Below are 23,837 nucleotides of genomic sequence, written 5' to 3'. Positions count from 1 at the left end.
TTCCAAGTGAATTTTTCTCTTTATTTTCTTAATAAAAGCATCAATGAAACTAATTCCAACTTTGACTTGTTTTTGCAAATAACTAATTCCAACCTCACAATTTCACAATCTTATGCCCTTGAGGCCTCTCTCCCTCATTCTTCAAAATTCCAATTTTCAAACTTAAAATCAACCAACAAAAACAAAAACATTTTTGGAAGAGAACTACGGTGGATTTGATCCCTTAAACGGGTACGTAGGCAAGGAATCAAAATTCCTTCAATTCAAATAAAATAAAAATTCAAACACATTCTTCTCCCTCCAATTCTTCACTTAGAAACTCTTAGGTTTAAATAAATACTTTCAAAATAGCATTTAAAAATAAAGCGCGCGCGTAGAAATTAAAGACGGTTCCTATAGGATACTATAGTCGTTATGGGTGCCTAACACCTTCCCGTAGCGAAAACAACTCCCGGACCTCGATTCTCAAGGGTTTTGCTTATTTTTTCCCTTCCCAAGAAAAAATGAGATATCACCGGTTAAAAAGGTTCAAACGTAATCAATGTTTGACACCCGAAAAACCAAGATAAAACAAATACCCAAACAAAAAATTGTTTTCGACCACCAAATATGAAAGCTTAAACTAAAATTAACATGAGTAGTCTTCATCCATCAAAATTAATGTAACTTAACTTTTTCCAACAATTGGTGTATGAAGTTTTCCTTATGCTTAAATAATCTATTATTTCTCTTATACGTAACCGAAGCGCAAGATAGCCAAATAAGCTGCATAAAAGATCGGCACACTCGCAACCCACCTGAGGAGTGAACAAACTGAACAAAGTGGTCATGTATGTGATACGGATCAGCTGTATAGATTCCAATCCACTCCCGAACTAAATTCCAAAGAGAAACAATTATAGTGCAGGATAGAAACAGATGTATTAATCATAGTTAGAAAGTGTTTTCTTAGTCCCCAAGTTTTCCTAAAATATTTTGGAACGCAATCTGAGATATTTTGGTCCATAATCTGAAATATTTTGGTATGCAATCTAATATATTTTGGTAATTGATCGGAAATATATTTTGGTATTGAAAATATGATATATTTTTGTACTCAATTTGAGATATTTTGAACTAGATTTAATATGGGAATTATAATTCCCAAAGTAATATTGAATTACTCTTTTTTATAAGTCAAGAGCACAATGACATAAAAAAGGAATATATATAGAAGACATTGATGTCTTGTAGATTCCAGTCCTTGTCAGTGCTCATATATATTATTAATAAAAAGGTAAAAAAGGGATACAAAAAAATTAGGGGGACCTAAACCTAACCCAGTGAATCCACACAATGTGTATATCAACCCAATCAGGTGATAAGAAAGAATAAAATGACACTAGTGGATGTCTAAAGTGCGGTGTATGGACCAACCGTCAACATGGAACGAATCTAAGAACCAACAACTCCTTGCAACAACAACAAGCATAACATCTCTTTCGAGCCAAACAGTCCAACATCAAATAGATAGAATGATGAGGATTTTGAAACCTCCCTCCCCTAAGTTATATAGTACCAAACTTCGTGAAGGTGAGAGATTCGACCGCTAACACGGATAGAGAACCTCACGCCCCCACTATGCTGCGACTGTAAGCTTCACGACCATTTCTAGCCAAATTCAACAAAAAGCAACTTAACACCAATTTAAATCCAGATCAAGGGATGGTCAATCAATGAATTTGAGTACCACACCGCCAACACGGTAACACTCGAACCCACCACTCGAAACATCAAAGTGGAGTCTTCACTTTTCAATACGGTGAACGAATCCACCGCCAACATGGTCAAATTTACATTCCAACAACCCCTTTACAACAATCACAGCAGACATCAATGCTTTTTTAAGCCAAACAAACCCATAAGCACGCACAATAGCGGAGAAACCCTGCAAAGCTGCGATGAGTCCGGAAACAAAACAAATTAACCACACGGTCCGCATACGGCATGGGAAGCAACCTGGACATATATCAACAACTCCAAACCTGCGGAGGGGCGGATCTGGAAAGTAACATCACCATCCCATCCAGAAACCTGGATGCATCACCACAACACGTCCCTTTATAAACCCTAGATCAATGATGACACAAGGACGACCATAGAAGGTTGGGAGGTGAGTTAAAGCTTGGACCTTCAGAAGGTAAGACTTAACCGAGTAGAAACACAACCAAACCTACAGGAGATGCCGCCACCGAATATTTGGCGGAAGGGTGATGAGGAGGGCCTCACCGCTCGTCGCACCACCGCACAAACACACTACATCGTGACAGAATAGCTTTGAATTAAAGTGGGAGGGAGGGGGCGGCGGCTGTTGTTTTGTAGAGAGATAAAAGAGGTCTTGTAACAATATTTGAATTACTCATTGCCAAAGTTTCTCACATATTAGTTGTGAATTTTTTCTATAAATAGAGAGCTCACATAGTTCATTCCACACGCCGAAAAAGACTTATGAAAATGGTTGTTGGATATCATTTGTATATTTAGTCATGTGGCCAATTTTTATCGCTTGTTTGATAAATTGCCCATAATTCTTTAAAGGTATCTTAGACCATTAATTAAGTAATATAATTTAGGTTAAAGAACTTAAACATGAAGTAAAAAGGTTAAAATATCATATTTTCCCAATATCTTTTTACCTAATAGTCCTTTTGGTCATTTATCTTTTTTTATTTGTTTTGACCCTTTATTTTTTGAAGAATTGTTTTGACCCTTTATGTTTCGCATTAGTACCAGAAAAATAGTTTTAGATATCAAAATTTCGATCACTAAAGTAGAAAAATTGATTGCTAAATCACTTAGAAATCAGTTTAATCAAATTAACGGTTTAATTTATAGCAGCCGACCTAAAGACAAATTTTAGGGACTAGTTTAAACACTAATTTGAGACTGGTTTAATTATTATAATCACTCTCATTGTGGTGCAAACAGAGAACACGCACCATCGTGAGAAGCGAAGCGCAGAGCCTTCGTCGTAGAAGTCCAGATCTACAGCTTCCTTCACCTTATCTCTAAGCCAGTACTGAACATCACTTCCTCTCACCCCAAATCCAAACCATCCGTCTAAATGTAGCTTCAACAGTTGGTCGTGCGACGAGGGTCTCCTTCCTCCGCACCGCCTCTCCTTTCCGTCGCAGTTTCTCTATTTCCTTCTGGTGGCAGCAGATCCACTCGTTCAACTCTTTTCCGTCGTCGTTCCTCTGGTTCGCTGTCGTTTTTGGGACGTAATGATTGGGTTGGCCTCAGATTCTTCCGATTTGGTGGTATGTGGTTCTGATTGCTTGGATTCAAACCCAATTTCTTAGATTTGATCTGCTTTTTATCCACACCGGTGGTGAATGAGTGAGCTTCCGTCATGTTTTGTTCTTGGAGGCTGCTCTGTTTTTTGTTGTTTGTTTTGTGTTATTTTTATTTCTTGTTATTATTGTTTTTGTTGTTGTTCTTAGCCTAGGGTGGTTTTAGGTGTTGTGTTTTTGATTTTAGTTCGTGTCCGCCGGTTGTCATGTTTAGGAGCTCCGGATCTTCTGTGTGCCTAGCTATTTTTTCTGTTTTGATTGTGTTTGTGTTTTAGGTGTTGTGTTCTATCAAGGGACTAGGGTCGAGGCTATTTAGATCTCCCTCAGCCTTTTGGTGGTTCACTTTCTTCTCAGAGCCGGTTTTCGTGGGTTGTCGGGGTTGTGTTTTGTCTATATTGTCGTTTTGTGTCATCGAAGCCCTGCCGCAGGCGGCCTCCTGTTCAGGATTTGGTTGCCTGGTTGTTGTTGCTCGAAAAAGCCAGTGCGCAGATGCTTCGTGTTGAAGGAGTAGTCGTCTGTCGCACCTTAAGCCTTCACGGCTGCTCTGTTGCCGGCGATTGCAGGTCCTTCATGATTAATCCTCCTTCTTCGCGACTCCTGGATCGTTCGTCGTCGTAAGGATCATGGTGGTTTGTAGCTGTCTTTCCGAGGGTTGGGTTGTGCGTCAATCTATTCAGGTTCAATTGCTCGTTTTGGAGGGTTGGGTTGTCTTGTCTCCCTCCGGTGTAGGTGTTTTGTTTTCGCTGGGTTGCTGGTGGGTGGCGCTGTAACGGTGCTCATATGTGTTGTTCAGGGAGTGGTGTTGCAGGTTGATTTTGTGGCTTGTTTTTTATTTGTTTGTGTTCGAGCTGGTTCGCTTTGCGCTATTGTTCCACCTTTCTCTGTCTTTAGAATTTAGCATCTGGTTATTGGTGGGCCGAGTTTTTGGACAGGTTAAGGTGTCTGCTCTGGTAGTTCGTGAGTTGAGGGGTGTCTTAATGATTTGTGTCAAGAGTCTAGTGGGCCGATCACTTTTGATTTGAGGTCAGGAGCTAGTTTTGTGACTCGGGTCCTTTTAGGCTTTTGGGATGTCTTCTTCGATAGACCGGAACTTGAGTGGTGGTCGAAGCTGAATGTTTAGAGCAAAATCATTATCGGGTGCTTAATTGATCTCTGTGGTGTTGGTTCTTTGAGGAGCTGTTGTTAGGGGTTTCGGCATGTTTGAGGGTGCTGGTGGTTTTTCTTTGGGGTTTTTTTGGTGTTTTTATTTTTTCTTTTTGATGTAATTCTTGGGATCTAATCCCCTTATATATATATAATATATTTTGCCATTAAAAAAAATACAACAAACTTAAGAAATGTCCTGAAAAATATTGATACAAAGTAAGGATTGGTTTTCTTCTTAAAAAATATTCTTTGAACTTTGTCCAGCCCTTACAATTGATTGCAACTAAGAATAGCAAATTAGTTGCTTCCAAGTCTAAATCCACTAAAAATAAGGCCAGTTGCAGCATAAGATGCTAAAATTAATCCTCTTGGCTATACTGCATGAATATAACTTCAAATATACTTGTCTACAAAATTGCATGAACATTTAATACAATGCTAAGCCACCTCAGATTTTCCTCTTTGTTTGATAGTATAATTGCAAGTATACCAACAAGCATCAAGAATCCTACTCCCTCCGTTTCAAAATGAGTGTCGCTTTAGCCAAAAAAAATTGTTTCAAAATGAATGTCACTTTCAGTTTCCAATGCAATAATAACTTTTTCTTTTCAATTGTACCCTCCAATTAATACCCTGCACACTACTTCCAAAGTATTACTTTTAAAACTAACCAATAGTTAATAAGGATAATTTGGTAAAATAACCATTCTCTTTCTTTTAATCATTGCATTTCTTAATATGTGTGTAAACACCTAAAACGACACTCATTTTGAAACGGATGGAGTATTAATGAAGCCCCGCAAGAGAAAGCCATGTAATGCAATATCAAATTAGTCTTTGACTCATCTTTATATATGATACAATCATGCTTTAAAGAAAATAATATAATTCTTACCAAACAAAATGATCAGGGCCGTCCCTAAGAATTCGGAGGCTCGGCTCTGGGAATGAAAAGAGGCTAGTGATAAAATCAAAACGTATTTTTTTTTAAAAGAGCAATGTTCTATTTATATTTTTTAAAAGATAAATATAAGGTGTCGTATATATGCGGTACACCCAAAGGTGAAAATGACTACCGTATACATGAGGAACCCCCACCTAACACCAAAAGCAAGAGGACCTAATTCTAATAGGCCTAAAAGGCTAAAACAAGGGGACAGAAAATGGCGGGGGGTATTAAAAAAAAAAATTGGAGGGCAGTAGTACTAGTAGGTATTAATTTTTTTTTGAGGCCCATGGCTGAGGGAGGCCCAGCTCTGTTGAGCTATTTGCACCCCCTCAAGGTCGGGCCTAAAAATGATTAAACTTGTACATAAGTTAGAGAATAGAAATGAAATAATTACAAAATGGAGATCAAGTGTGCAATCAGTAAACCTACACTAACTGCATTAGGATTGAAAAAGACTCAAGTATATGTTACAAATAAACAAAGGTGCAACAGCTAAGTCAGAAGAGAAAACATCACAACAGTTAGTCAGAGCCACATTACCAAATGGCCAAATGATAGCATAGCTGCAAACTAAATAATTAAGTAGAAGTCACCCAACATCTGCTTTTGCAGTTTCTTTTTCTATGTGTTAAAACCTTATCAGAATCTGAGGTATGTAGATTTTGACTCATGGTCTGAATGCAGCGGATTAAATACAGAACACAAAACTAAAGAGACAAATAGAGAAAGCAGACACAAAGCAATTTTATATTGGTTCCTCGCACAACAAAGGAGTAGTCCAGTCCCCTTGCACTTCCAAGGGTTTCACTATCACTCTAAATTACAAATTGCTCAAGGACTCTTCCAAGAGATTTCTCAATGCTCAAGCACAACTGTAAGACACTTCCTGCTCTAGGACACTACCTAAAGACTTCTTGCTCTAGGACAACTCCAAGAGACTTCTCTTTGCTCTAGGGCAACTCCTAAAGACTTCCTTGCTTGAGGACAACTCCAAGAGACTTTCTAGTTGCTCAAAGTTTCACCAAGAGACTTATTTGCTCAAGCACGCAGACGAGAGAATTACTAAATGTTTACAACTGTAAACAAGTAAATTTGTTCTTACACTTGATTTAACAATAGTAGTGTAAATTGAACAAATGAACATAATCTTTAAGATTTCTAAGATATAAACTTAAATAAGATATAAATAAATGAACAAATGAACAAACGTGTGGTAAACAAAGAAGATACATAAACATTCGGAGCTTTATTATATATATTTGAAAATCAATCGAACAAAATACATGTCTCAATCTCTCTCTTAGGTTCAATTGAAATGAACAATTGCTCCCCGTTTATTTATTGACATTAGGTTTATACTTAAAGGTGAGCAACGAGGAAACATTATTACATTAAAAAACAAGCTTCACCAACACACTAATAGTCATTCTTTCTGGAACACGACTGGAAGGGCACCACCATCGAGGGCCAACAAAATCTTTCCATTCTCACGAATAAGACCAACAGTTCCACATTGATTCTTACAACTAGGGCACACCTCTGTAGGGCACCATTGAATGTTATAGTTGCCACTGGTTTGGGTCTGCACAATCCTAAAAAAGTTACCTTGTTGCGATCCTGCACCATTATCTCTTCCAGTGACAATCAATCTCCTTCCACTTGTAGCATCTTTCTCACCTAATCTCCAGTCTGTTGACTGTCCACAACTTGTGGATGTTAGGAATGTAACTCTCAAGTCTCTGTTAAGCCTAACATTGTCATCATCGTGATGAGGAGCAAAAGGAGTGAACTTCACAGCCACTCCAAGTGTCCCTTCAGTGTTGTCAAGACCAACATGCAAAGGGCATGGCCCGTTTCCGGTGACCAAAGTGGAACCTCCTCCATTGCCTCCGATAGCAGGCCTGATGAAGTATTCCTCATCATCCTCAACGGGTTCACCACTTGTGTCGATGACAAACTGGGATATTGATGTTTTTGCCATCAAAAGCCACACATGAGCTAGTATGAATATGGCGAGGGATCTGGTTGACATGGTTGTTAATTGATTATAAACTTGTTTGCTCAAACTCAAAGGCTATGAATAAGTATAAGAGGATTTAGTGGTTGTGTTTTTCTTGTTCGTTGTTGGGCAAGGTATTTATAGGACTGATCTTGTTACCATGCATGCATGCAATGCATAAAATGATTGACGAGTATATGAATAAAAAACCAATTAATTAATACATGATTCTTTTTTTCAATTGTTAGTTGTATCTTCAGGATCTAATACAGCATTAAGACAAAAATTAATCAACCTTATTGAGGATAGGTGGCGTGTCAAGGAAAAAGACTTAACTTGTGTTCTTCCTTTGGATCGGGGAATTTTGTAAGGATGGAAAAAAGAAATATGAAAATGGTGAAATATTTTCTCGTTTCAATCGTCGAAATGATGCGTATAAGACCAAAACTTGTAGAAGTAGCTAGAAACCAAAACACTTTTATCCACTTCCAATTTCGGCCGGTACATCTCTACTATAAAGAGAAATATCAATTTTTAGGTTGATTTAATGAATAATGTATAGTTTTTAATATAAATTTTTTTTAAGAAATTTTTTCAATATAAATTAGATACACGATTTATTTAATGAATTCAAAAAGTGAAATTTTTCTTTTAAAAAAAATCAGAGTAGTAATAATTAATTTTCTAGTTTACCCTAAAAAAATTGGGTTAAATATATTTTCCGTCCCTATAAATATTATATCTTTTCGTTTTAGCCCTTTTAGAATTTTCCTTTGACTTTTAACTTTCAAAAGTTTTTCATCCACACTCTCGGTCTCCATTTTAAGTTAGGTTATCTTGGAACATGTGTGAAAATTGACAGTTAGAAGACTAAACACAATATTAAGTAGAACTAGTGTAGTGTTAATTGAAAAAAGTGGAAGTCCTATATCAGATGGATCACACATTCGTAGTGTAGTGTTAATTGAAAAAAGTACTAGTAGAAAATATATAATTATATATTTCATTATTTGAAAATGTTAAATTAAATAATTAGTTTAATCATTGTTTTTTTTTCAACAAGTAAAAATAAAATATATTAAGGAGAATCAACTTTAGCACAAGGCGTGTCAAAAGCGACCTCAAAAGTTTACACCATAAACAAGTCTCAATCAAAGCTTACGAAACTAGATTAGTCAATACCCAAACAAACAATTGTTTTCGACCACCAAATATGAAAGCTTAAACTAAAATTAACATGAGTAGTCTTCATCCATCAAAATTAATGTAACTTAACTTTTTCCAACAATTGGTGTATGAAGTTTTCCTTATGCTTAAATAATCTATTATTTCTCTTATACGTAACCGAAGCGCAAGATAGCCAAATAAGCTGCATAAAAGATCGGCACACTCGCAACCCACCTGAGGAGTGAACAAACTGAACAAAGTGGTCATGTATGTGATACGGATCAGCTGTATAGATTCCAATCCACTCCCGAACTAAATTCCAAAGAGAAACAATTATAGTGCAGGATAGAAACAGATGTATTAATCATAGTTAGAAAGTGTTTTCTTAGTCCCCAAGTTTTCCTAAAATATTTTGGAACGCAATCTGAGATATTTTGGTCCATAATCTGAAATATTTTGGTATGCAATCTAATATATTTTGGTAATTGATCGGAAATATATTTTGGTATTGAAAATATGATATATTTTTGTACTCAATTTGAGATATTTTGAACTAGATTTAATATGGGAATTATAGTTCCCAAAGTAATATTGAATTACTCTTTTTTATAAGTCAAGAGCACAATGACATAAAAAAGGAATATATATAGAAGACATTGATGTCTTGTAGATTCCAGTCCTTGTCAGTGCTCATATATATTATTAATAAAAAGGTAAAAAAGGGATACAAAAAAACTAGGGGGACCTAAACCTAACCCAGTGAATCCACACAAAGTGTATATCAACCCAATCAGGTGATAAGAAAGAATAAAATGACACTAGTGGATGTCTAAAGTGCGGTGTATGGACCAACCGTCAACATGGAATGAATCTAAGAACCAACAACTCCTTGCAACAACAACAAGCATAACATCTCTTTCGAGCCAAACAGTCCAACATCAAATAGATAGAATGATGAGGATTTTGAAACCTCCCTCCCCTAAGTTATATAGTACCAAACTTCGTGAAGGTGAGAGATTCGACCGCTAACACGGATAGAGAACCTCACGCCCCCACTATGCTGCGACTGTAAGCTTCACGACCATTTCTAGCCAAATTCAACAAAAAGCAACTTAACACCAATTTAAATCCAGATCAAGGGATGGTCAATCAACGAATTTGAGTACCACACCGCCAACACGGTAACACTCGAACCCACCACTCGAAACATCAAAGTGGAGTCTTCACTTTTCAATACGGTGAACGAATCCACCGCCAACATGGTCAAATTTACATTCCAACAACCCCTTTACAACAATCACAGCAGACATCAATGCTTTTTTAAGCCAAACAAACCCATAAGCACGCACAATAGCGGAGAAACCCTGCAAAGCTGCGATGAGTCCGGAAACAAAACAAATTAACCACATTGTCCGCATACAGCATGGGAAGCAACCTGGACATATATCAACAACTCCAAACCTGCGGAGGGGCGGATCTGGAAAGTAACATCACCATCCCATCCAGAAACCTGGATGCATCACCACAACACGTCCCTTTATAAACCCTAGATCAATGATGACACAAGGACGACCAGAGAAGGTTGGGAGGTGAGTTAAAGCTTGGACCTTCAGAAGGTAAGACTTAACCGACTAGAAACACAACCAAACCTACAGGAGATGCCGCCACCGAATATTTGGCGGAAGGGTGATGAGGAGGGCCTCACCGCTCGTCGCACCACCGCACAAACACACTACATCGTGACAAAATAGCTTTGAATTAAAGAGGGAGGGAGGGGTCGGCGGCTGTTGTTTTGTAGAGAGATAAAAGAGGTCTTGTAACAATATTTGAATTACTCATTGCCAAAGTTTCTCACATATTAGTTGTGAATTTTTTCTATAAATAGAGAGCTCACATAGTTCATTCCACACGCCAAAAAGACTTATGAAAAAGGTTGTTGGATATCATTTGTATATTTAGTCATGTGGCCAATTTTTATCGCTTGTTTGATAAATTGCCCATAATTCTTTAAAGGTATCTTAGACCATTAATTAAGTAATATAATTTAGATTAAAGAACTTAAACATGAAGTAAAAAGGTTAAAATATCATATTTTCCCAATATCTTTTTACCTAATAGTCCTTTTGGTCATTTATCTTTTTTTATTTGTTTTGACCCTTTATTTTTTGAAGAATTGTTTTGACCCTTTATGTTTCGCATTAGTACCAGAAAAATAGTTTTAGATATCAAAATTTCGATCACTAAAGTAGAAAAATTGATTGCTAAATCACTTAGAAATCAGTTTAATCAAATTAACGGTTTAATTTATAGCAGCCGACCTAAAGACAAATTTTAGGGACTAGTTTAAACACTAATTTGAGACTGGTTTAATTATTATAATCACTCTCATTGTGGTGCAAACAGAGAACACGCACCATCGTGAGAAGCGAAGCGCAGAGCCTTCGTCGTAGAAGTCCAGATCTACAGCTTCCTTCACCTTATCTCTAAGCCAATACTGAACATCACTTCCTCTCACCCCAAATCCAAACCATCCGTCTAAATGTAGCTTCAACAGTTGGTCGTGCGACGAGGGTCTCCTTCCTCCGCACCGCCACTCCTTTCCGTCGCAGTTTCTCTATTTCCTTCTGGTGGCAGAAGATCCACTCGTTCAACTCTTTTCCGTCGTCGTTCCTCTGGTTCGCTGTCGTTTTTGGGACGTAATGATTGGGTTGGCCTCAGATTCTTCCGATTTGGTGGTATGTGGTTCTGATTGCTTGGATTCAGACCCAATTTCTTAGATTTGATCTGCTTTTTATCCACACCGGTGGTGAATGAGTGAGCTTCCGTCATGTTTTGTTCTTGGAGGCTGATCTGTTTTTTGTTGTTTGTTTTGTGTTATTTTTATCTCTTGTTATTATTGTTTTTGTTGTTGTTCTTAGCCTAGGGTGGTTTTAGGTGTTGTGTTTTTGATTTTAGTTCGTGTCTGCCGGTTGTCATGTTTAGGAGCTCCGGATCTTCTCTGTGCCTAGCTATTTTTTCTGTTTTGATTGTGTTTGTGTTTTAGGTGTTGTGTTCTATCAAGGGACTAGGGTCGAGGCTATTTAGATCTCCCTCAGCCTTTTGGTGGTTCACTTTCTTCTCAGAGCCGGTTTTCGTGGGTTGTCGGGGTTGTGTTTTGTCTATATTGTCGTTTTGTGTCATCGAAGCCCTGCCGCAGGCGGCCTCCTGTTCAGGATTTGGTTGCCTGGTTGTTGTTGCTCGAAAAAGCCAGTGCGCAGATGCTTCGTGTTGAAGGAGTAGTCGTCTGTCGCACCTTAAGCCTTCACGGCTGCTCTGTTGCCAGCGATTGCAGGTCCTTCATGATTAATCCTCCTTCTTCGCGACTCCCGGATCGTTCGTCGTCGTAAGGATCATGGTGGTTTGTGGCTGTCTTGCCGAGGGTTGGGTTGTGCGTCAATCTATTCAGGTTCAATTGCTCATTTTGGAGGGTTGGGTTGTCTTGTCTCCCTCCGGTGTAGGTGTTTTGTTTTCGCTGGGTTGCTGGTGGGTGGCGCTGTAACGGTGCTCATATGTGTTGTTCAGGGAGTGGTGTTGCAGGTTGATTTTGTGGCTTGTTTTTTATTTGTTTGTGTTCGAGCTGGTTCGCTTTGCGCTATTGTTCCACCTTTCTCTGTCTTTAGAATTTGGCATCTGGTTATTGGTGGGCCGAGTTTTTGGACAGGTTAAGGTGTCTGCTCTGGTAGTTCGTGAGTTGAGGGGTGTCTTAATGATTTGTGTCGGGAGTCTAGTGGGCCGATCACTTTTGATTTGAGGTCAGGAGCTAGTTTTGTGACTCGGGTCCTTTTAGGCTTTTGGGATGTCTTCTCCGATAGACCGGAACTTGAGTGGTGGTCGAAGCTGAACGTTTGGAGCAAAATCATTATCGGGTGCTTAATTGATCTCTGTTTGTGGTGTTGGTTCTTTGAGGAGCTGTTGTTAGGGGTTTCGGCATGTTTGAGGGTGCTGGTGGTTTTTCTTTGGGGGTTTTTTGGTGTTTTTATTTTTTCTTTTTGATGTAATTCTTGGGATCTAATCCCCTTATATATATAATATATTTTGCCATTAAAAAAAAATACAACAAACTTAAGAAATGTCCTGAAAAATATTGATACAAAGTAAGGATTGGTTTTCTTCTTAAAAAATATTCTTTGAACTTTGTCCAGCCCTTACAATTGATTGCAACTAAGAATAGCAAATTAGTTGCTTCCAAGTCTAAATCCACTAAAAATAAGGCCAGTTGCAGCATAAGATGCTAAAATTAATCCTCTTGGCTATACTGCATGAATATAACTTCAAATATACTTGTCTACAAAATTGCATGAACATTTAATACAATGCTAAGCCACCTCGGATTTTCCTCTTTGTTTGATAGTATAATTGCAAGTATACCAACAAGCATCAAGAATCCTACTCCCTCCGTTTCAAAGTGAGTGTCGCTTTAGCCAAAAAAAATTGTTTCAAAATGAATGTCACTTTCAGTTTCCAATGCAATAATAACTTTTTCTTTTCAATTGTACCCTCCAATTAATACCCTGCACACTACTTCCAAAGTATTACTTTTAAAACTAACCAATAGTTAATAAGGATAATTTGGTAAAATAACCATTCTCTTTCTTTTAATCATTGCATTTCTTAATATGTGTGTAAACACCTAAAACGACACTCATTTTGAAACGGATGGAGTATTAATGAAGCCCACAAGAGAAAGCCATGTAATGCAATATCAAATTAGTCTTTGACTCATCTTTATATATGATACAATCATGCTTTAAAGAAAATAATATAATTCTTACCAAACAAAATGATCAGGGCCGTCCCTAAGAATTCGGAGGCTCGGCTCTAGGAATGAAAAGAGGCTAGTGATAAAATCAAAATGTTTTTTTTTTTAAAAGAGCAATGTTCTATTTATATTTTTTAAAAGATAAATATAAGGTGTCGTATATATGCGGTACACCCAAAGGTGAAAATGACTACCGTATACATGAGGAACCCCCACCTAACACCAAAAGCAAGAGGACCTAATTCTAATAGGCCTAAAAGGCTAAAACAAGGGGACAGAAAATGGCGGGGGGTATTAAAAAAAAAATTGGAGGGCAGTAGTACTAGTAGGTGTCGCGTCATTTTTGGAGATCAAGGCTATTTGATTAGCTTATTGACTCACTAATTTATTTCACGACCGAACATTTAATTTTTAAAGAAAAGGGGAAAAAAAAGTTCAAACTACCCCATTTTGAAAAGATTCAGGGTTCGGGGGTTAGTTACATAAAGGGAAGGTGTTAGCACCCTTTATGTCCGTAGTACTCTACGGGAACCTCTTGGTTTTATTTACTTAGTGTGCTATAACTTGCTTGCTTTTTTGAAAAAAAGTTTGAAATGATAAAAGAAAAGGAGACCTAGTTTATCTACATTTTATTGATTTGGAAGGACGAGTGTCCTCTGCCTACGTACCCGTGAGGGATCAAAACCTCGTAGTTCGGGGTTAAAAAACTGACGTTTGATTGGTTGTGTGTTTTTTATTGGTTTGAAAAAAAGGTTTTAAAATGAAAGAAAGCCAAAGTGGCAAATGGGTATTTGTTTGTGTTTTTTAATATTAAAGAAAAAATGACTCAAAGTAAGATTAAGATTGATTTGATATTTGATTAAGAAAGAAAATAAAAAGACGTCACTTGATTTAAGATCAAGGTTTATTTAAGAAAAATATTTTTGTGATTTTTGGTTTATTTGCATGTTTTTGTTCTTTGAATTTAAACTAACGGAGCATAAAAAATAAAAGCGTAAGTATTTCGTGGTGACGTTGGATCACCACGAAAACCTTTAACCTAATCTAGAAACAAAGTAAGAGACATACACACACGCACGCACACATGCACCTAAACTATTACATAAAAACCTATTATACATGCTACGGTCTGCGAGAAAATAAATAAATTACATTAAGCCTGTATTTACATTCTAAATTCTATACAAGATGAAGAGAAGTAGATAAATTACATAATGCCTAATTAATACATTCTAATTTCAAGCAATGATATAAAAATAAATTAAAATGCATGATAAACTAGACTAAAAAATGCATGAATGCTTTTTACAATGGCCTAATATATATTCTAAATTAAGTGCAATAAACTACAAATTAACTTAAAATATGAAATACTAAAACTAAACTAAAAATATGCATGAGCTACTTACATTCAAGCCTAGCGTACAAAAAATAAATAGCAAAAAGTTAGATATGCATAAACCTAAACTAAAAATGCATGAATGATTTTACGTATTGGAAAATGAGTGGAGATGATTAAAATGCTAATAAAAAATGAAATGTGACAAATAGAAATAAAATTAATGGAAAAAATGCATGAGAAAATTAAACAAGATGCAGCAATAAAGATGAATGCAGGGGGTGCAAGCAGTGTGTAAAAATCAAAAAGGACAGATTGGGCTTAAAGACAACCGAACCGGGTCGGTTCACTAAAAGGGTTTGGGTCTGCAGATGGGTCGACCCAGTAGTATAAATAGGGTCTTGAACTGGTTTGGATGTTGGGTCGAACCGGTTTGAGGGAAATATATAAGGGTTGTGAGACCCATTTACATTCATTTTCAAAGGTTCTTTCTCTCTCTCTATCATCCTTTCTTTCTGTCGGTTCTCTCTCTACTCCATCCTCTATGTTCTCGTTCTCTCTCCTATCTTCTCTCAAATGTTTTTTCACAATTCTTTCTCTTATCTTTTCTACTTCTTTTTGATTCTTCTTTTCTTTCTTTTCTCAATTTTTTTTTTAACAAAGAACCCAACAAAAAAACAAATAAACAGAATCAAATGAATTAAGGAAAAGGAGTGTTACCGCTTTTGCTATGGTTTGGATTGGTTTCGACGGTTTGTGCTTGACCTTGGACCGGTGTGTTGGGTGTCTCGACCAAGGATTTGCGTTGTGCTTCCGTCGACGTCTGCTTTTGCGGCGGTCGGTTTGCGGCTTCGTGTTGTGACTGGTTTCGTCCCCTTTTTCTTGCTGTTGTGCGTGTGCTTGATTGGTAGGATGTGGTGGGTTTGATTGTTGTGGCATGAGATGACGGTTTTGGATCGATTGGCTTATGTTGCATGCGACGGCGACGGTGGAATCGTGTACGGTTTCTGTGTGTGTGTGTGTCGATGGTTGGAACTTCAATCTGTTGTGTCGCGTGACTTTGTGAATGACGGTTTTGGATTCGTGATTTGCGATTACAGTTTGTGTTGTCGATTTGTTGATAGTTGTTGATGAATTGGGTTGTGATTTGGGATTTTGATGCCGTGAATGAGTATGGGTGAGGCCGATTGGTTTTGTGTTACTGTAACAGCTTGAAACGGTTTTGTTTTTGAGATTGAAAATTGGTTCCTGGTATATGATTGAGAATGGTTCTTTAGAAAAATGGTTTGATGGGTGTTGGGGCGATTTTGATTTGAGCGTTGGTTTTTTTGACGTTGGTGAATTGTTTGCTGGATTTATGCGTGACAAATTGGCGCCCCTCAATGTGTTATGCAGATGCTGGTTTTATAATGCTGGGTTTAGGATCACAGGGTTTGTTAAAGGAAGTAGAAACTTGTGCTTTTGATCAGGAGGAATGCGCATTTCTGTTCCTGTAAACTTGTAGCAGATGAGGATTGAGATGGGATGAGACAGGCGCGTGACATCTGTGTTGTGAACTTGGACTATTTTTGGGACTTAACACTTAATGGTAAAAATAAATAAAGTGACATAAAGAAAGATAATTACGTACGTACATTTTTGGTTTATCTTCCAATTAATGAATAAAAGAAAATGATAAAAGAATTAAAAGAAATAATAATTAAAGGAAAATGAAATTAAAATTAATTAATTAAAAAAAAAGTTTAAAAGATGGAAATAACGACTATATAAAAAATGAAAAATAATGGAGAGAAGAGGGTCCGACTCGGAATTAAAAAATGAGGTATTTTAAAATACCTCTCTGCCGAATTTTTCACTGAAAAGTCAGAGACTTAGTCAGGGTCAAATGACGCGTGTCGGTGTATGAATGTACGATCCTTAGGTCAAAAATTGGGGTATGACAGATGCCCCTATTTAAGTTTCTTCGTCCGGAGATTTGAAGATGGAATCTTTGATTCGATCGGACCGAAGAGACTTAAATACAAAGTACACCAATTTTGGACCTAAGATGCTATGAATGCTCGTGAAATGCTAGTATGAATGCAGGACGACAAATATGACTTGACTGAGACGAGAAACAAAAACGGGATACCCAAATTCGTTGAAGAATGGGATCCGACTCCGCTAGCGGGAATGTAGTTTCACTGGGGAAAATAATTGTCTACTATCGTGTTGATGATATGAAGACAAATGAAAGGAAACAAAATCTTGAACAGACACTGGGAATTTTGAAATGTATTTGTAAACTGATGGTTTGTAGAAACTGACACTTGAAGTTAAATTTGATTGGTGACATCTCTGAGCCAGACACACTAAGGATGATACTTTTGTCATTCTGTCATCCGACAAAACGGGGAACGACACTTGAGAGAACAGAAATTGAGTGGCGTCTCGTCATCCGACATACCAGGAGATGACACTGTTGACATTCCGTCATCCGATAAAACGGGGAATGATGACTTTGACCTTCCGTAATCCGACAAACCGGGGAATGAAACACTTGATATTCCGTGATCCGAAAAAACGGGGAATGATGATTTGATATTCCGTAATCCGTTAAACCGGGGAATGAAACACTTGATATTCCGTAATCCGACAAAACGGGGAATGATAATTGATATTCCGTAATCCGTTAAACCGGGGAATGAAACACTTGATATTCCGTAATCCGACAAAACGGGGAATGATGATTTGATATTCCGTAATCCGTTAAACCGGGGAATGGTGATTTGATATTCCGTAATCCGTTAAATCGGGGAATGAAACACTTGATATTCCGTAATCCGACAAAACGGGGAATGATGATTTGATATTCCGTAATCCGTCAAACCGGGGAAAGACACGTTTGATATTCCGTAATCCGACCATGCGGGGAATGAGATACTTGAGAAGATAAAGATTGAGTGACATCTCGTTTTCTGACAAAGCAGGGGACGTCACTTTTGTGAAAATAAAATGTGACCTCGAACTGTTCATTAGTTGGAACTGATCGTTTGAAACATGATGAAAGGTAAACTCAAGCGGTCCGTTGTTTGGAACTGGCAGCTTGAAACAAGACAAAAAGTAAACTCAAGCGGTCCGTTGTTTAGGACTGGCAGCTTGAAACAATTGAAGACTGAAACGAAAAGATATGACCAAACACTAGGTGACTGATGCAACCATGTATGAATTGATATTGTGTATATGTTGTGTATGAATATGTGAAAGTATTAATGTATGAATGTATAAATGTCTGAACGTAATTTGTATGACTGTACGAACTGTATATGACCGGTGAACTCGATGAGACATGACACGACAGGTAAGACGGGAGGCGGATTGACATCGCAGTACAAACACTCGACAAACTTCCTTGGAGATGATATTATTGTGAACCAATCGAGCCGTTGACGGTGTGAAACCTGGCACAAGGTAGCAACTGGTGAATAGCAACCGATGAATCTTGGGGAGAAAGCCCATTGTTTAACCAAAAGTCTGGAAGAAGTCACCATTTGTAAATCAGCGCGGAGTGCCTTTCCTCTGGCATGCTTCAACAGTCATGTTTTTTTTTTTTGTATATTTTTTTTTGTTTTGAAAATCCCTAACTTTTGCCTGGACCGCCCTTTCGGGTTTTCAGTCCACCGGGAATATATTCCTTTTTTTGTGCCCCTAATTTTTGCCTGGGCTGTCCTTTCGGGTTTTCAGTCCACCGGGACGCTCTCTATTGCCTAAGCCGCCTTTTCAGGTTTTCAACTTAGCGAGCATTTATTTTTGTATTTCTTTTTGTTTGTTTGTTTTTTTTTTTTTGACTGTGAAAGCATCTTGCTTGAAGCAGAGGTCCTCTTCATTGTGCTTAGCCATGTTTCTCTTTCGGAATGTGACCGTTTTCGAGGGTGATGTTGATGTACGCTTCAACTAGTCACAAGTTCAAAGAGAGTGCGTTTGTTGTTCACACTTTTCAAAAGATGTAAAAAAAGGTTTTTGTATTTTGAAAATTTTTGCTTCAAGTATTGCCATCAAAAATAGAAGAAATTTTGCAAATAGAATAAATGAGAATTCCAAATAAATGGCACAGGCTCAAATTTGATGAATTGAGTGGTGGCCTGCCAATGGCGTGGCCCCACGGATCTTTGAAAAATTTGGAAAATGGTAAATATATGGGAAGGTACATTGAACACAATAACCGTCACACTCCCTGACAACTTTGAATGCCCCAGTTCCGAGTCTTTGATCTGCAGATGCTTCAAATCGGAGGTTCTTTTGACGACTGGATGCCCCAAGTGGACTGTGCCGACTGATGCAGTTACTTGTCATGATCCTTAACTTTTGCATAGATCGCCCTTTTCGGGTTTTCAATCTATCAGGATAATCATCATTTTTTTTTGTCTCTAATTTTTGCCTGGACCGCCCTTTCGGGTTTTCAATCCACCGAGACGCTCATTTTTACCTAAGCCGCTTTTTATGATTTGCGACTTATCGAGCTTTTATTTTTTTTTTGACAGAGTATTCCTTGACTGCACTAGCATTCATGGGACGCGTGAGTTTGTCACCATCCGTAGTTGCAAAAGTCATTGTATATGGGCCTTCATAGTTAAGCATCCACTTGCCCCTGGAGTCTGATTGAAAAGTATTACCTTTTTAGGCATGAAGTCTCCTTCTTGAAATTCATGGGACGAACCTTTTTGTTAGAAGCTTGTTTCAAACCTCTTTTGATATGTTTGCACAAGGTCGTCATGTGTTTAAATTCGATCAAGCTTGGACTTTAGCAGAACTCCTATTGACGGGACTTCGACCTTCACGGAAAGCACGACCTCCATGTTGCATATTGGGGAAGGAGGGGGGCTGCCCCTGTTGAAACGTGTACTGAAGTACGATATTTGAGCAAAGCGAATGGTAGCACGCCGAGCCAGTCTTTGTAATTGAATGTTGTCTTCTGGACAATCTCCTTGATATTTTGTTTGCAGCTTCAATGGCTAGGATGCCCCAGTATGTGAGAGATCTCGCCGGGGATCTCTTCATTCTCCTTCTTCAGCTTCGGACAAAGGGAACTCACGGTTGGAAGAGAGTACATGGTTAATGTGTTCAACGGGTTTATTAATGCATGATTTGATTATTGATATAAACATTATGATTATGCAGATACGTGGAAATGATTAAAGGAAAAATAATTTTTTTTGGTTTTTTGTATTACCATTTTTTCCAGAAAAAAGCTCAAAATAAAAACAAAGTCGGGATCAAAGCGACCTTTTTATTAATGATGGGAAATATATGAAGCAAAAGCCCTACACAAGTTCACTTTCATCTCGGGCGGGACGAAAGGATATTTTTTGAAAAACGAAAATCAATAAACACCACATTATTTGAACAAAGGAAATAGCTGAAGGAACAAACACAACGACACTGAAAGCGGCAAATCACTCCATACGTCACTAAAACTATGCACCACCACTTCAGAATGAGGTCCCGTGGTTCAGTATCATATTAGCTTTGCACATTTTGATTCAAGTCTGTGAAGGATAGGACCTTGGCTTCGACTAAATCTTGAACTGCATTCCTCAAGGCATAACAACGCTCAACATCGTGACCCGGTGCCCCTTGATGGAAGTCACATGAGAGATCGGCTCTAAAACCTGCTGGCAATTTTCTAGGCATCGGAGGAGGCGGCCTGGTCTGGACATAATTCCCTTCGAGCAAAGATGGGAGCAACTCAGCATACTTCATGGGAATCGGATCAAATCGTGTCCTTGGAGCCTGTTGTTGAGGTTGTTGATGTTGATACGGTTGTTGATCGGCATTGGGAACGGGTGTAATAGCGGCCACATGTTGATAGGCCGAATATTTTTGCTGAGGCCGCCCTTTCACCATACTAACCTCCTGCTCTTTCTTTTTCGAACTACTAGCGGGGACACTTTCATTGATCAATCGTCCTTCTCGGACTCCTTCTTCTAGTCGTACACCCGTAGCAACCATCTCAGCAAAGTCCCTGGGGGTACTTCCGACCATATTCACGTAATAGAACTGACTGAGAGTTTTAAAAAAGAGCTTGGTCATCTCCTTCTCTTCTATGCGCGGGCTGACTTGGGCAGCAGTATCCCTCCACCGCTGGGCATACTCTTTGAACGTTTCTTTGTCTCCCTGAGTCATAGCTTGTAGATCACTTCGATCTGGGGCCATATCCACATTGTAACTGTATTGCTCCACAAAAGCATCACACAGATCTTGAAAAGTTTGGATATTTGTTTTATCTAGATTTATGTACCATTTTGAGGCAGGACTAGCCAAACTTTCATGGAAGAAATAGATAAGGACTGAATCATCCTTGGAATAGGCAGACATTCTTCTCACATACATTGTTAGATGTTCCTCAGGACAGGATTTTCCCTTATACTTCTCGAAGTCCGGTACCTTGAACTTGTGGGGTATGTGAACATTTGGCACCAAACAAAGATCATAAGCAGTCTTCCCAAATACTTTCTTCCTGTGGAGGGCTCTCACATCTCGCTGAATTTCATCATATTTTTGCTGCAAGTCATTCACTCTATCATAGGCTTCCACATCCCCTGAATGGTAGATGGGCTCTTCTTCTTGTGGAATGGTATGCATCACAGGTGCTGAATAGGTCATAGTGACTGGAGGAGCTCTCATAGGAGGTGGAGGAACATGAGCTACATATTGATGGGTAGGCATCTGAGCTTCACAAGCAATGGGACGGAGTATTTCGCCAGCAGTAAGAGGCGGGAACCAGGGCACGGAACGTTGTGGAGCAGAGTACTCCGGAGTATCGGCACAAAACATCCATTCAGGGCCAATAGAAACAGTTTCGGCTTGAGTCCTGATAGGAGGAGCAGGAGGACGTGCTTGAGCAACCGTCAGTGTCTTCATCAATTCAGTCATTTCGTCCATCTTGGTCTGCATGGCTGCAATTTCTTCCCGAAGCAATTGATTTTCTTGCTCGAGAAAATCCATCTTTTCTTTATGATTGCTCGAGTGTTGTACATGCGAGTTGATTTCAGACGAGGACGCCATGACACTTTCGAGGTGGGTTGACCTTTTATGGAAGAGAAAAATTTGTGAGACTCGGAATTGAGACTATGAAATGCAAAATGATGCATGATGCTTATGCAAAAAATAGACACATTTTTTCGAAGGACTTGTCAAAGTAATTGTAAACATCATAAGGAATATTGTTTCATTTGATAAATTTGAAATGTTGAAAACAGTTCCCTCAAAAGCAATGCCAAAGACAAAGTCCCCGACAAAGCTAAGGTCTAATTTAAAATTTTTAAAATTGCATTTCTTGGTATTCCTCTTTACAAGGTCTATACCTCTGATGTTTACAAAGATTTATCTAAGTCCCTTTGATATTAATGAGAAAAAAAAGTTTTTATGCATGTATGCATGTTTATGCTTAAAGTACATAGAATACATGGTGGTTAGGTTAAGTCCATAATGTTGGAGTCAAGGGTAACAACGCCATTGGTAAGGACTATGGTTTTCAAACGTACCTGTATCACGGGTTCTACCAAGTTCCCAGAGTTATCAACCACTTCCGAACATTATCAGGTTACGGAAATACTTCCGTTCCAATAATATTCGTAAGAAAGTCTCGTCTGAGTGTGGTATCGCGTGTCAACTAAACCAAGATTACTCATGATTAGCCACCGCACCACGTCCTAAAAGGCCAAGAGGGGTTAAAGGTAACTAAAGGTCCTCAACTTTCGACAGTCACTTGAAAATAACATGCCAAACACGAATACTCATGCCAACATAGTATACTTCCAAGATCCCTAAGTTGAGTGGGGTTATCACATGTGTCACAAACCAAAATTCACTCTTGGCAAGGCACTATGATTATACCACCGTCCTATCTTAAATTTCTCTCAAGTCCGGGTGTAGGACTTATCTCACCACTCACGTTAGAAAGAAGAAAGAAGAAGGATGAACAGATATACACGTATTTCCATCTTTTATTTTTATTTTTATTAAGCAAGTTATAGCACAAAAATTAAATAAGACCAAGTTAGGCTCAACCCTCTTAGGGGGTTTCCCCAGTGAAGTCGCCATTTCTGTCGCGTCATTTTTGGAGATCAAGGCTATTTGATTAGCTTATTGACTCACTAATTTATTTCACGACCGAACATTTAATTTTTAAAGAAAAGGGGAAAAAAAAGTTCAAACTACCCCATTTTGAAAAGATTCAGGGTTCGGGGGTTAGTTACATAAAGGGAAGGTGTTAGCACCCTTTATGTCCGTAGTACTCTACGGGAACCTCTTGGTTTTATTTACTTAGTGTGCTATAACTTGCTTGCTTTTTTGAAAAAAAGTTTGAAATGATAAAAGAAAAGGAGACCTAGTTTATCTACATTTTATTGATTTGGAAGGACGAGTGTCCTCTGCCTACGTACCCGTGAGGGATCAAAACCTCGTAGTTCGGGGTTAAAAAACTGACGTTTGATTGGTTGTGTGTTTTTTATTGGTTTGAAAAAAAGGTTTTAAAATGAAAGAAAGCCAAAGTGGCAAATGGGTATTTGTTTGTGTTTTTTAATATTAAAGAAAAAATGACTCAAAGTAAGATTAAGATTGATTTGATATTTGATTAAGAAAGAAAATAAAAAGACGTCACTTGATTTAAGATCAAGGTTTATTTAAGAAAAATATTTTTGTGATTTTTGGTTTATTTGCATGTTTTTGTTCTTTGAATTTAAACTAACGGAGCATAAAAAATAAAAGCGTAAGTATTTCGTGGTGACGTTGGATCACCACGAAAACCTTTAACCTAATCTAGAAACAAAGTAAGAGACATACACACACGCACGCACACATGCACCTAAACTATTACATAAAAACCTATTATACATGCTACGGTCTGCGAGAAAATAAATAAATTACATTAAGCCTGTATTTACATTCTAAATTCTATACAAGATGAAGAGAAGTAGATAAATTACATAATGCCTAATTAATACATTCTAATTTCAAGCAATGATATAAAAATAAATTAAAATGCATGATAAACTAGACTAAAAAATGCATGAATGCTTTTTACAATGGCCTAATATATATTCTAAATTAAGTGCAATAAACTACAA

General features: G+C 38.0%; 1 protein-coding gene and 1 pseudogene across 2 annotated transcripts; both read right to left on the bottom strand.

Annotated features, from left to right (window-relative positions):
- Positions 1-6,654: 6,654 nt before the first annotated feature.
- Positions 6,655-7,459, bottom strand: LOC146929540 (kunitz type trypsin inhibitor 104 pseudogene; annotated as a pseudogene). Its single transcript, XR_015008275.1, has one exon. The product of XR_015008275.1 is annotated as a kunitz type trypsin inhibitor 104 pseudogene (transcript).
- A 12,770-nt stretch (positions 7,460-20,229) lies between these two features.
- Positions 20,230-21,714, bottom strand: LOC146929539 (uncharacterized). The gene has a single exon (XM_085707349.1). The coding sequence runs from the start codon at positions 21,712-21,714 to the stop codon at positions 20,230-20,232; it is 1,485 nt and encodes a 494-aa protein (XP_085563475.1).
- Between the last annotated feature and the right edge of the window lie 2,123 nt (positions 21,715-23,837).

Source organism: Medicago sativa, chromosome 4 (assembly GCF_051527215.1).
Source record: "Medicago sativa cultivar Bolivia chromosome 4, Bolivia_mono, whole genome shotgun sequence".
In the NCBI taxonomy this organism is placed as follows: Eukaryota; Viridiplantae; Streptophyta; class Magnoliopsida; order Fabales; family Fabaceae; genus Medicago; species Medicago sativa.
The sequence above is the reverse complement of the archived record's forward strand: the minus strand, read 5'-3'. Positions and strand labels throughout refer to the sequence as shown.

Bases quoted from the DNA above. Each gene is read 5' to 3' on its own strand.
- LOC146929539 (XM_085707349.1), bottom strand. From the start codon at position 21,714: ATGGATTTTCTCGAGCAAGAAAATCAATTGCTTCGGGAAGAAATTGCA.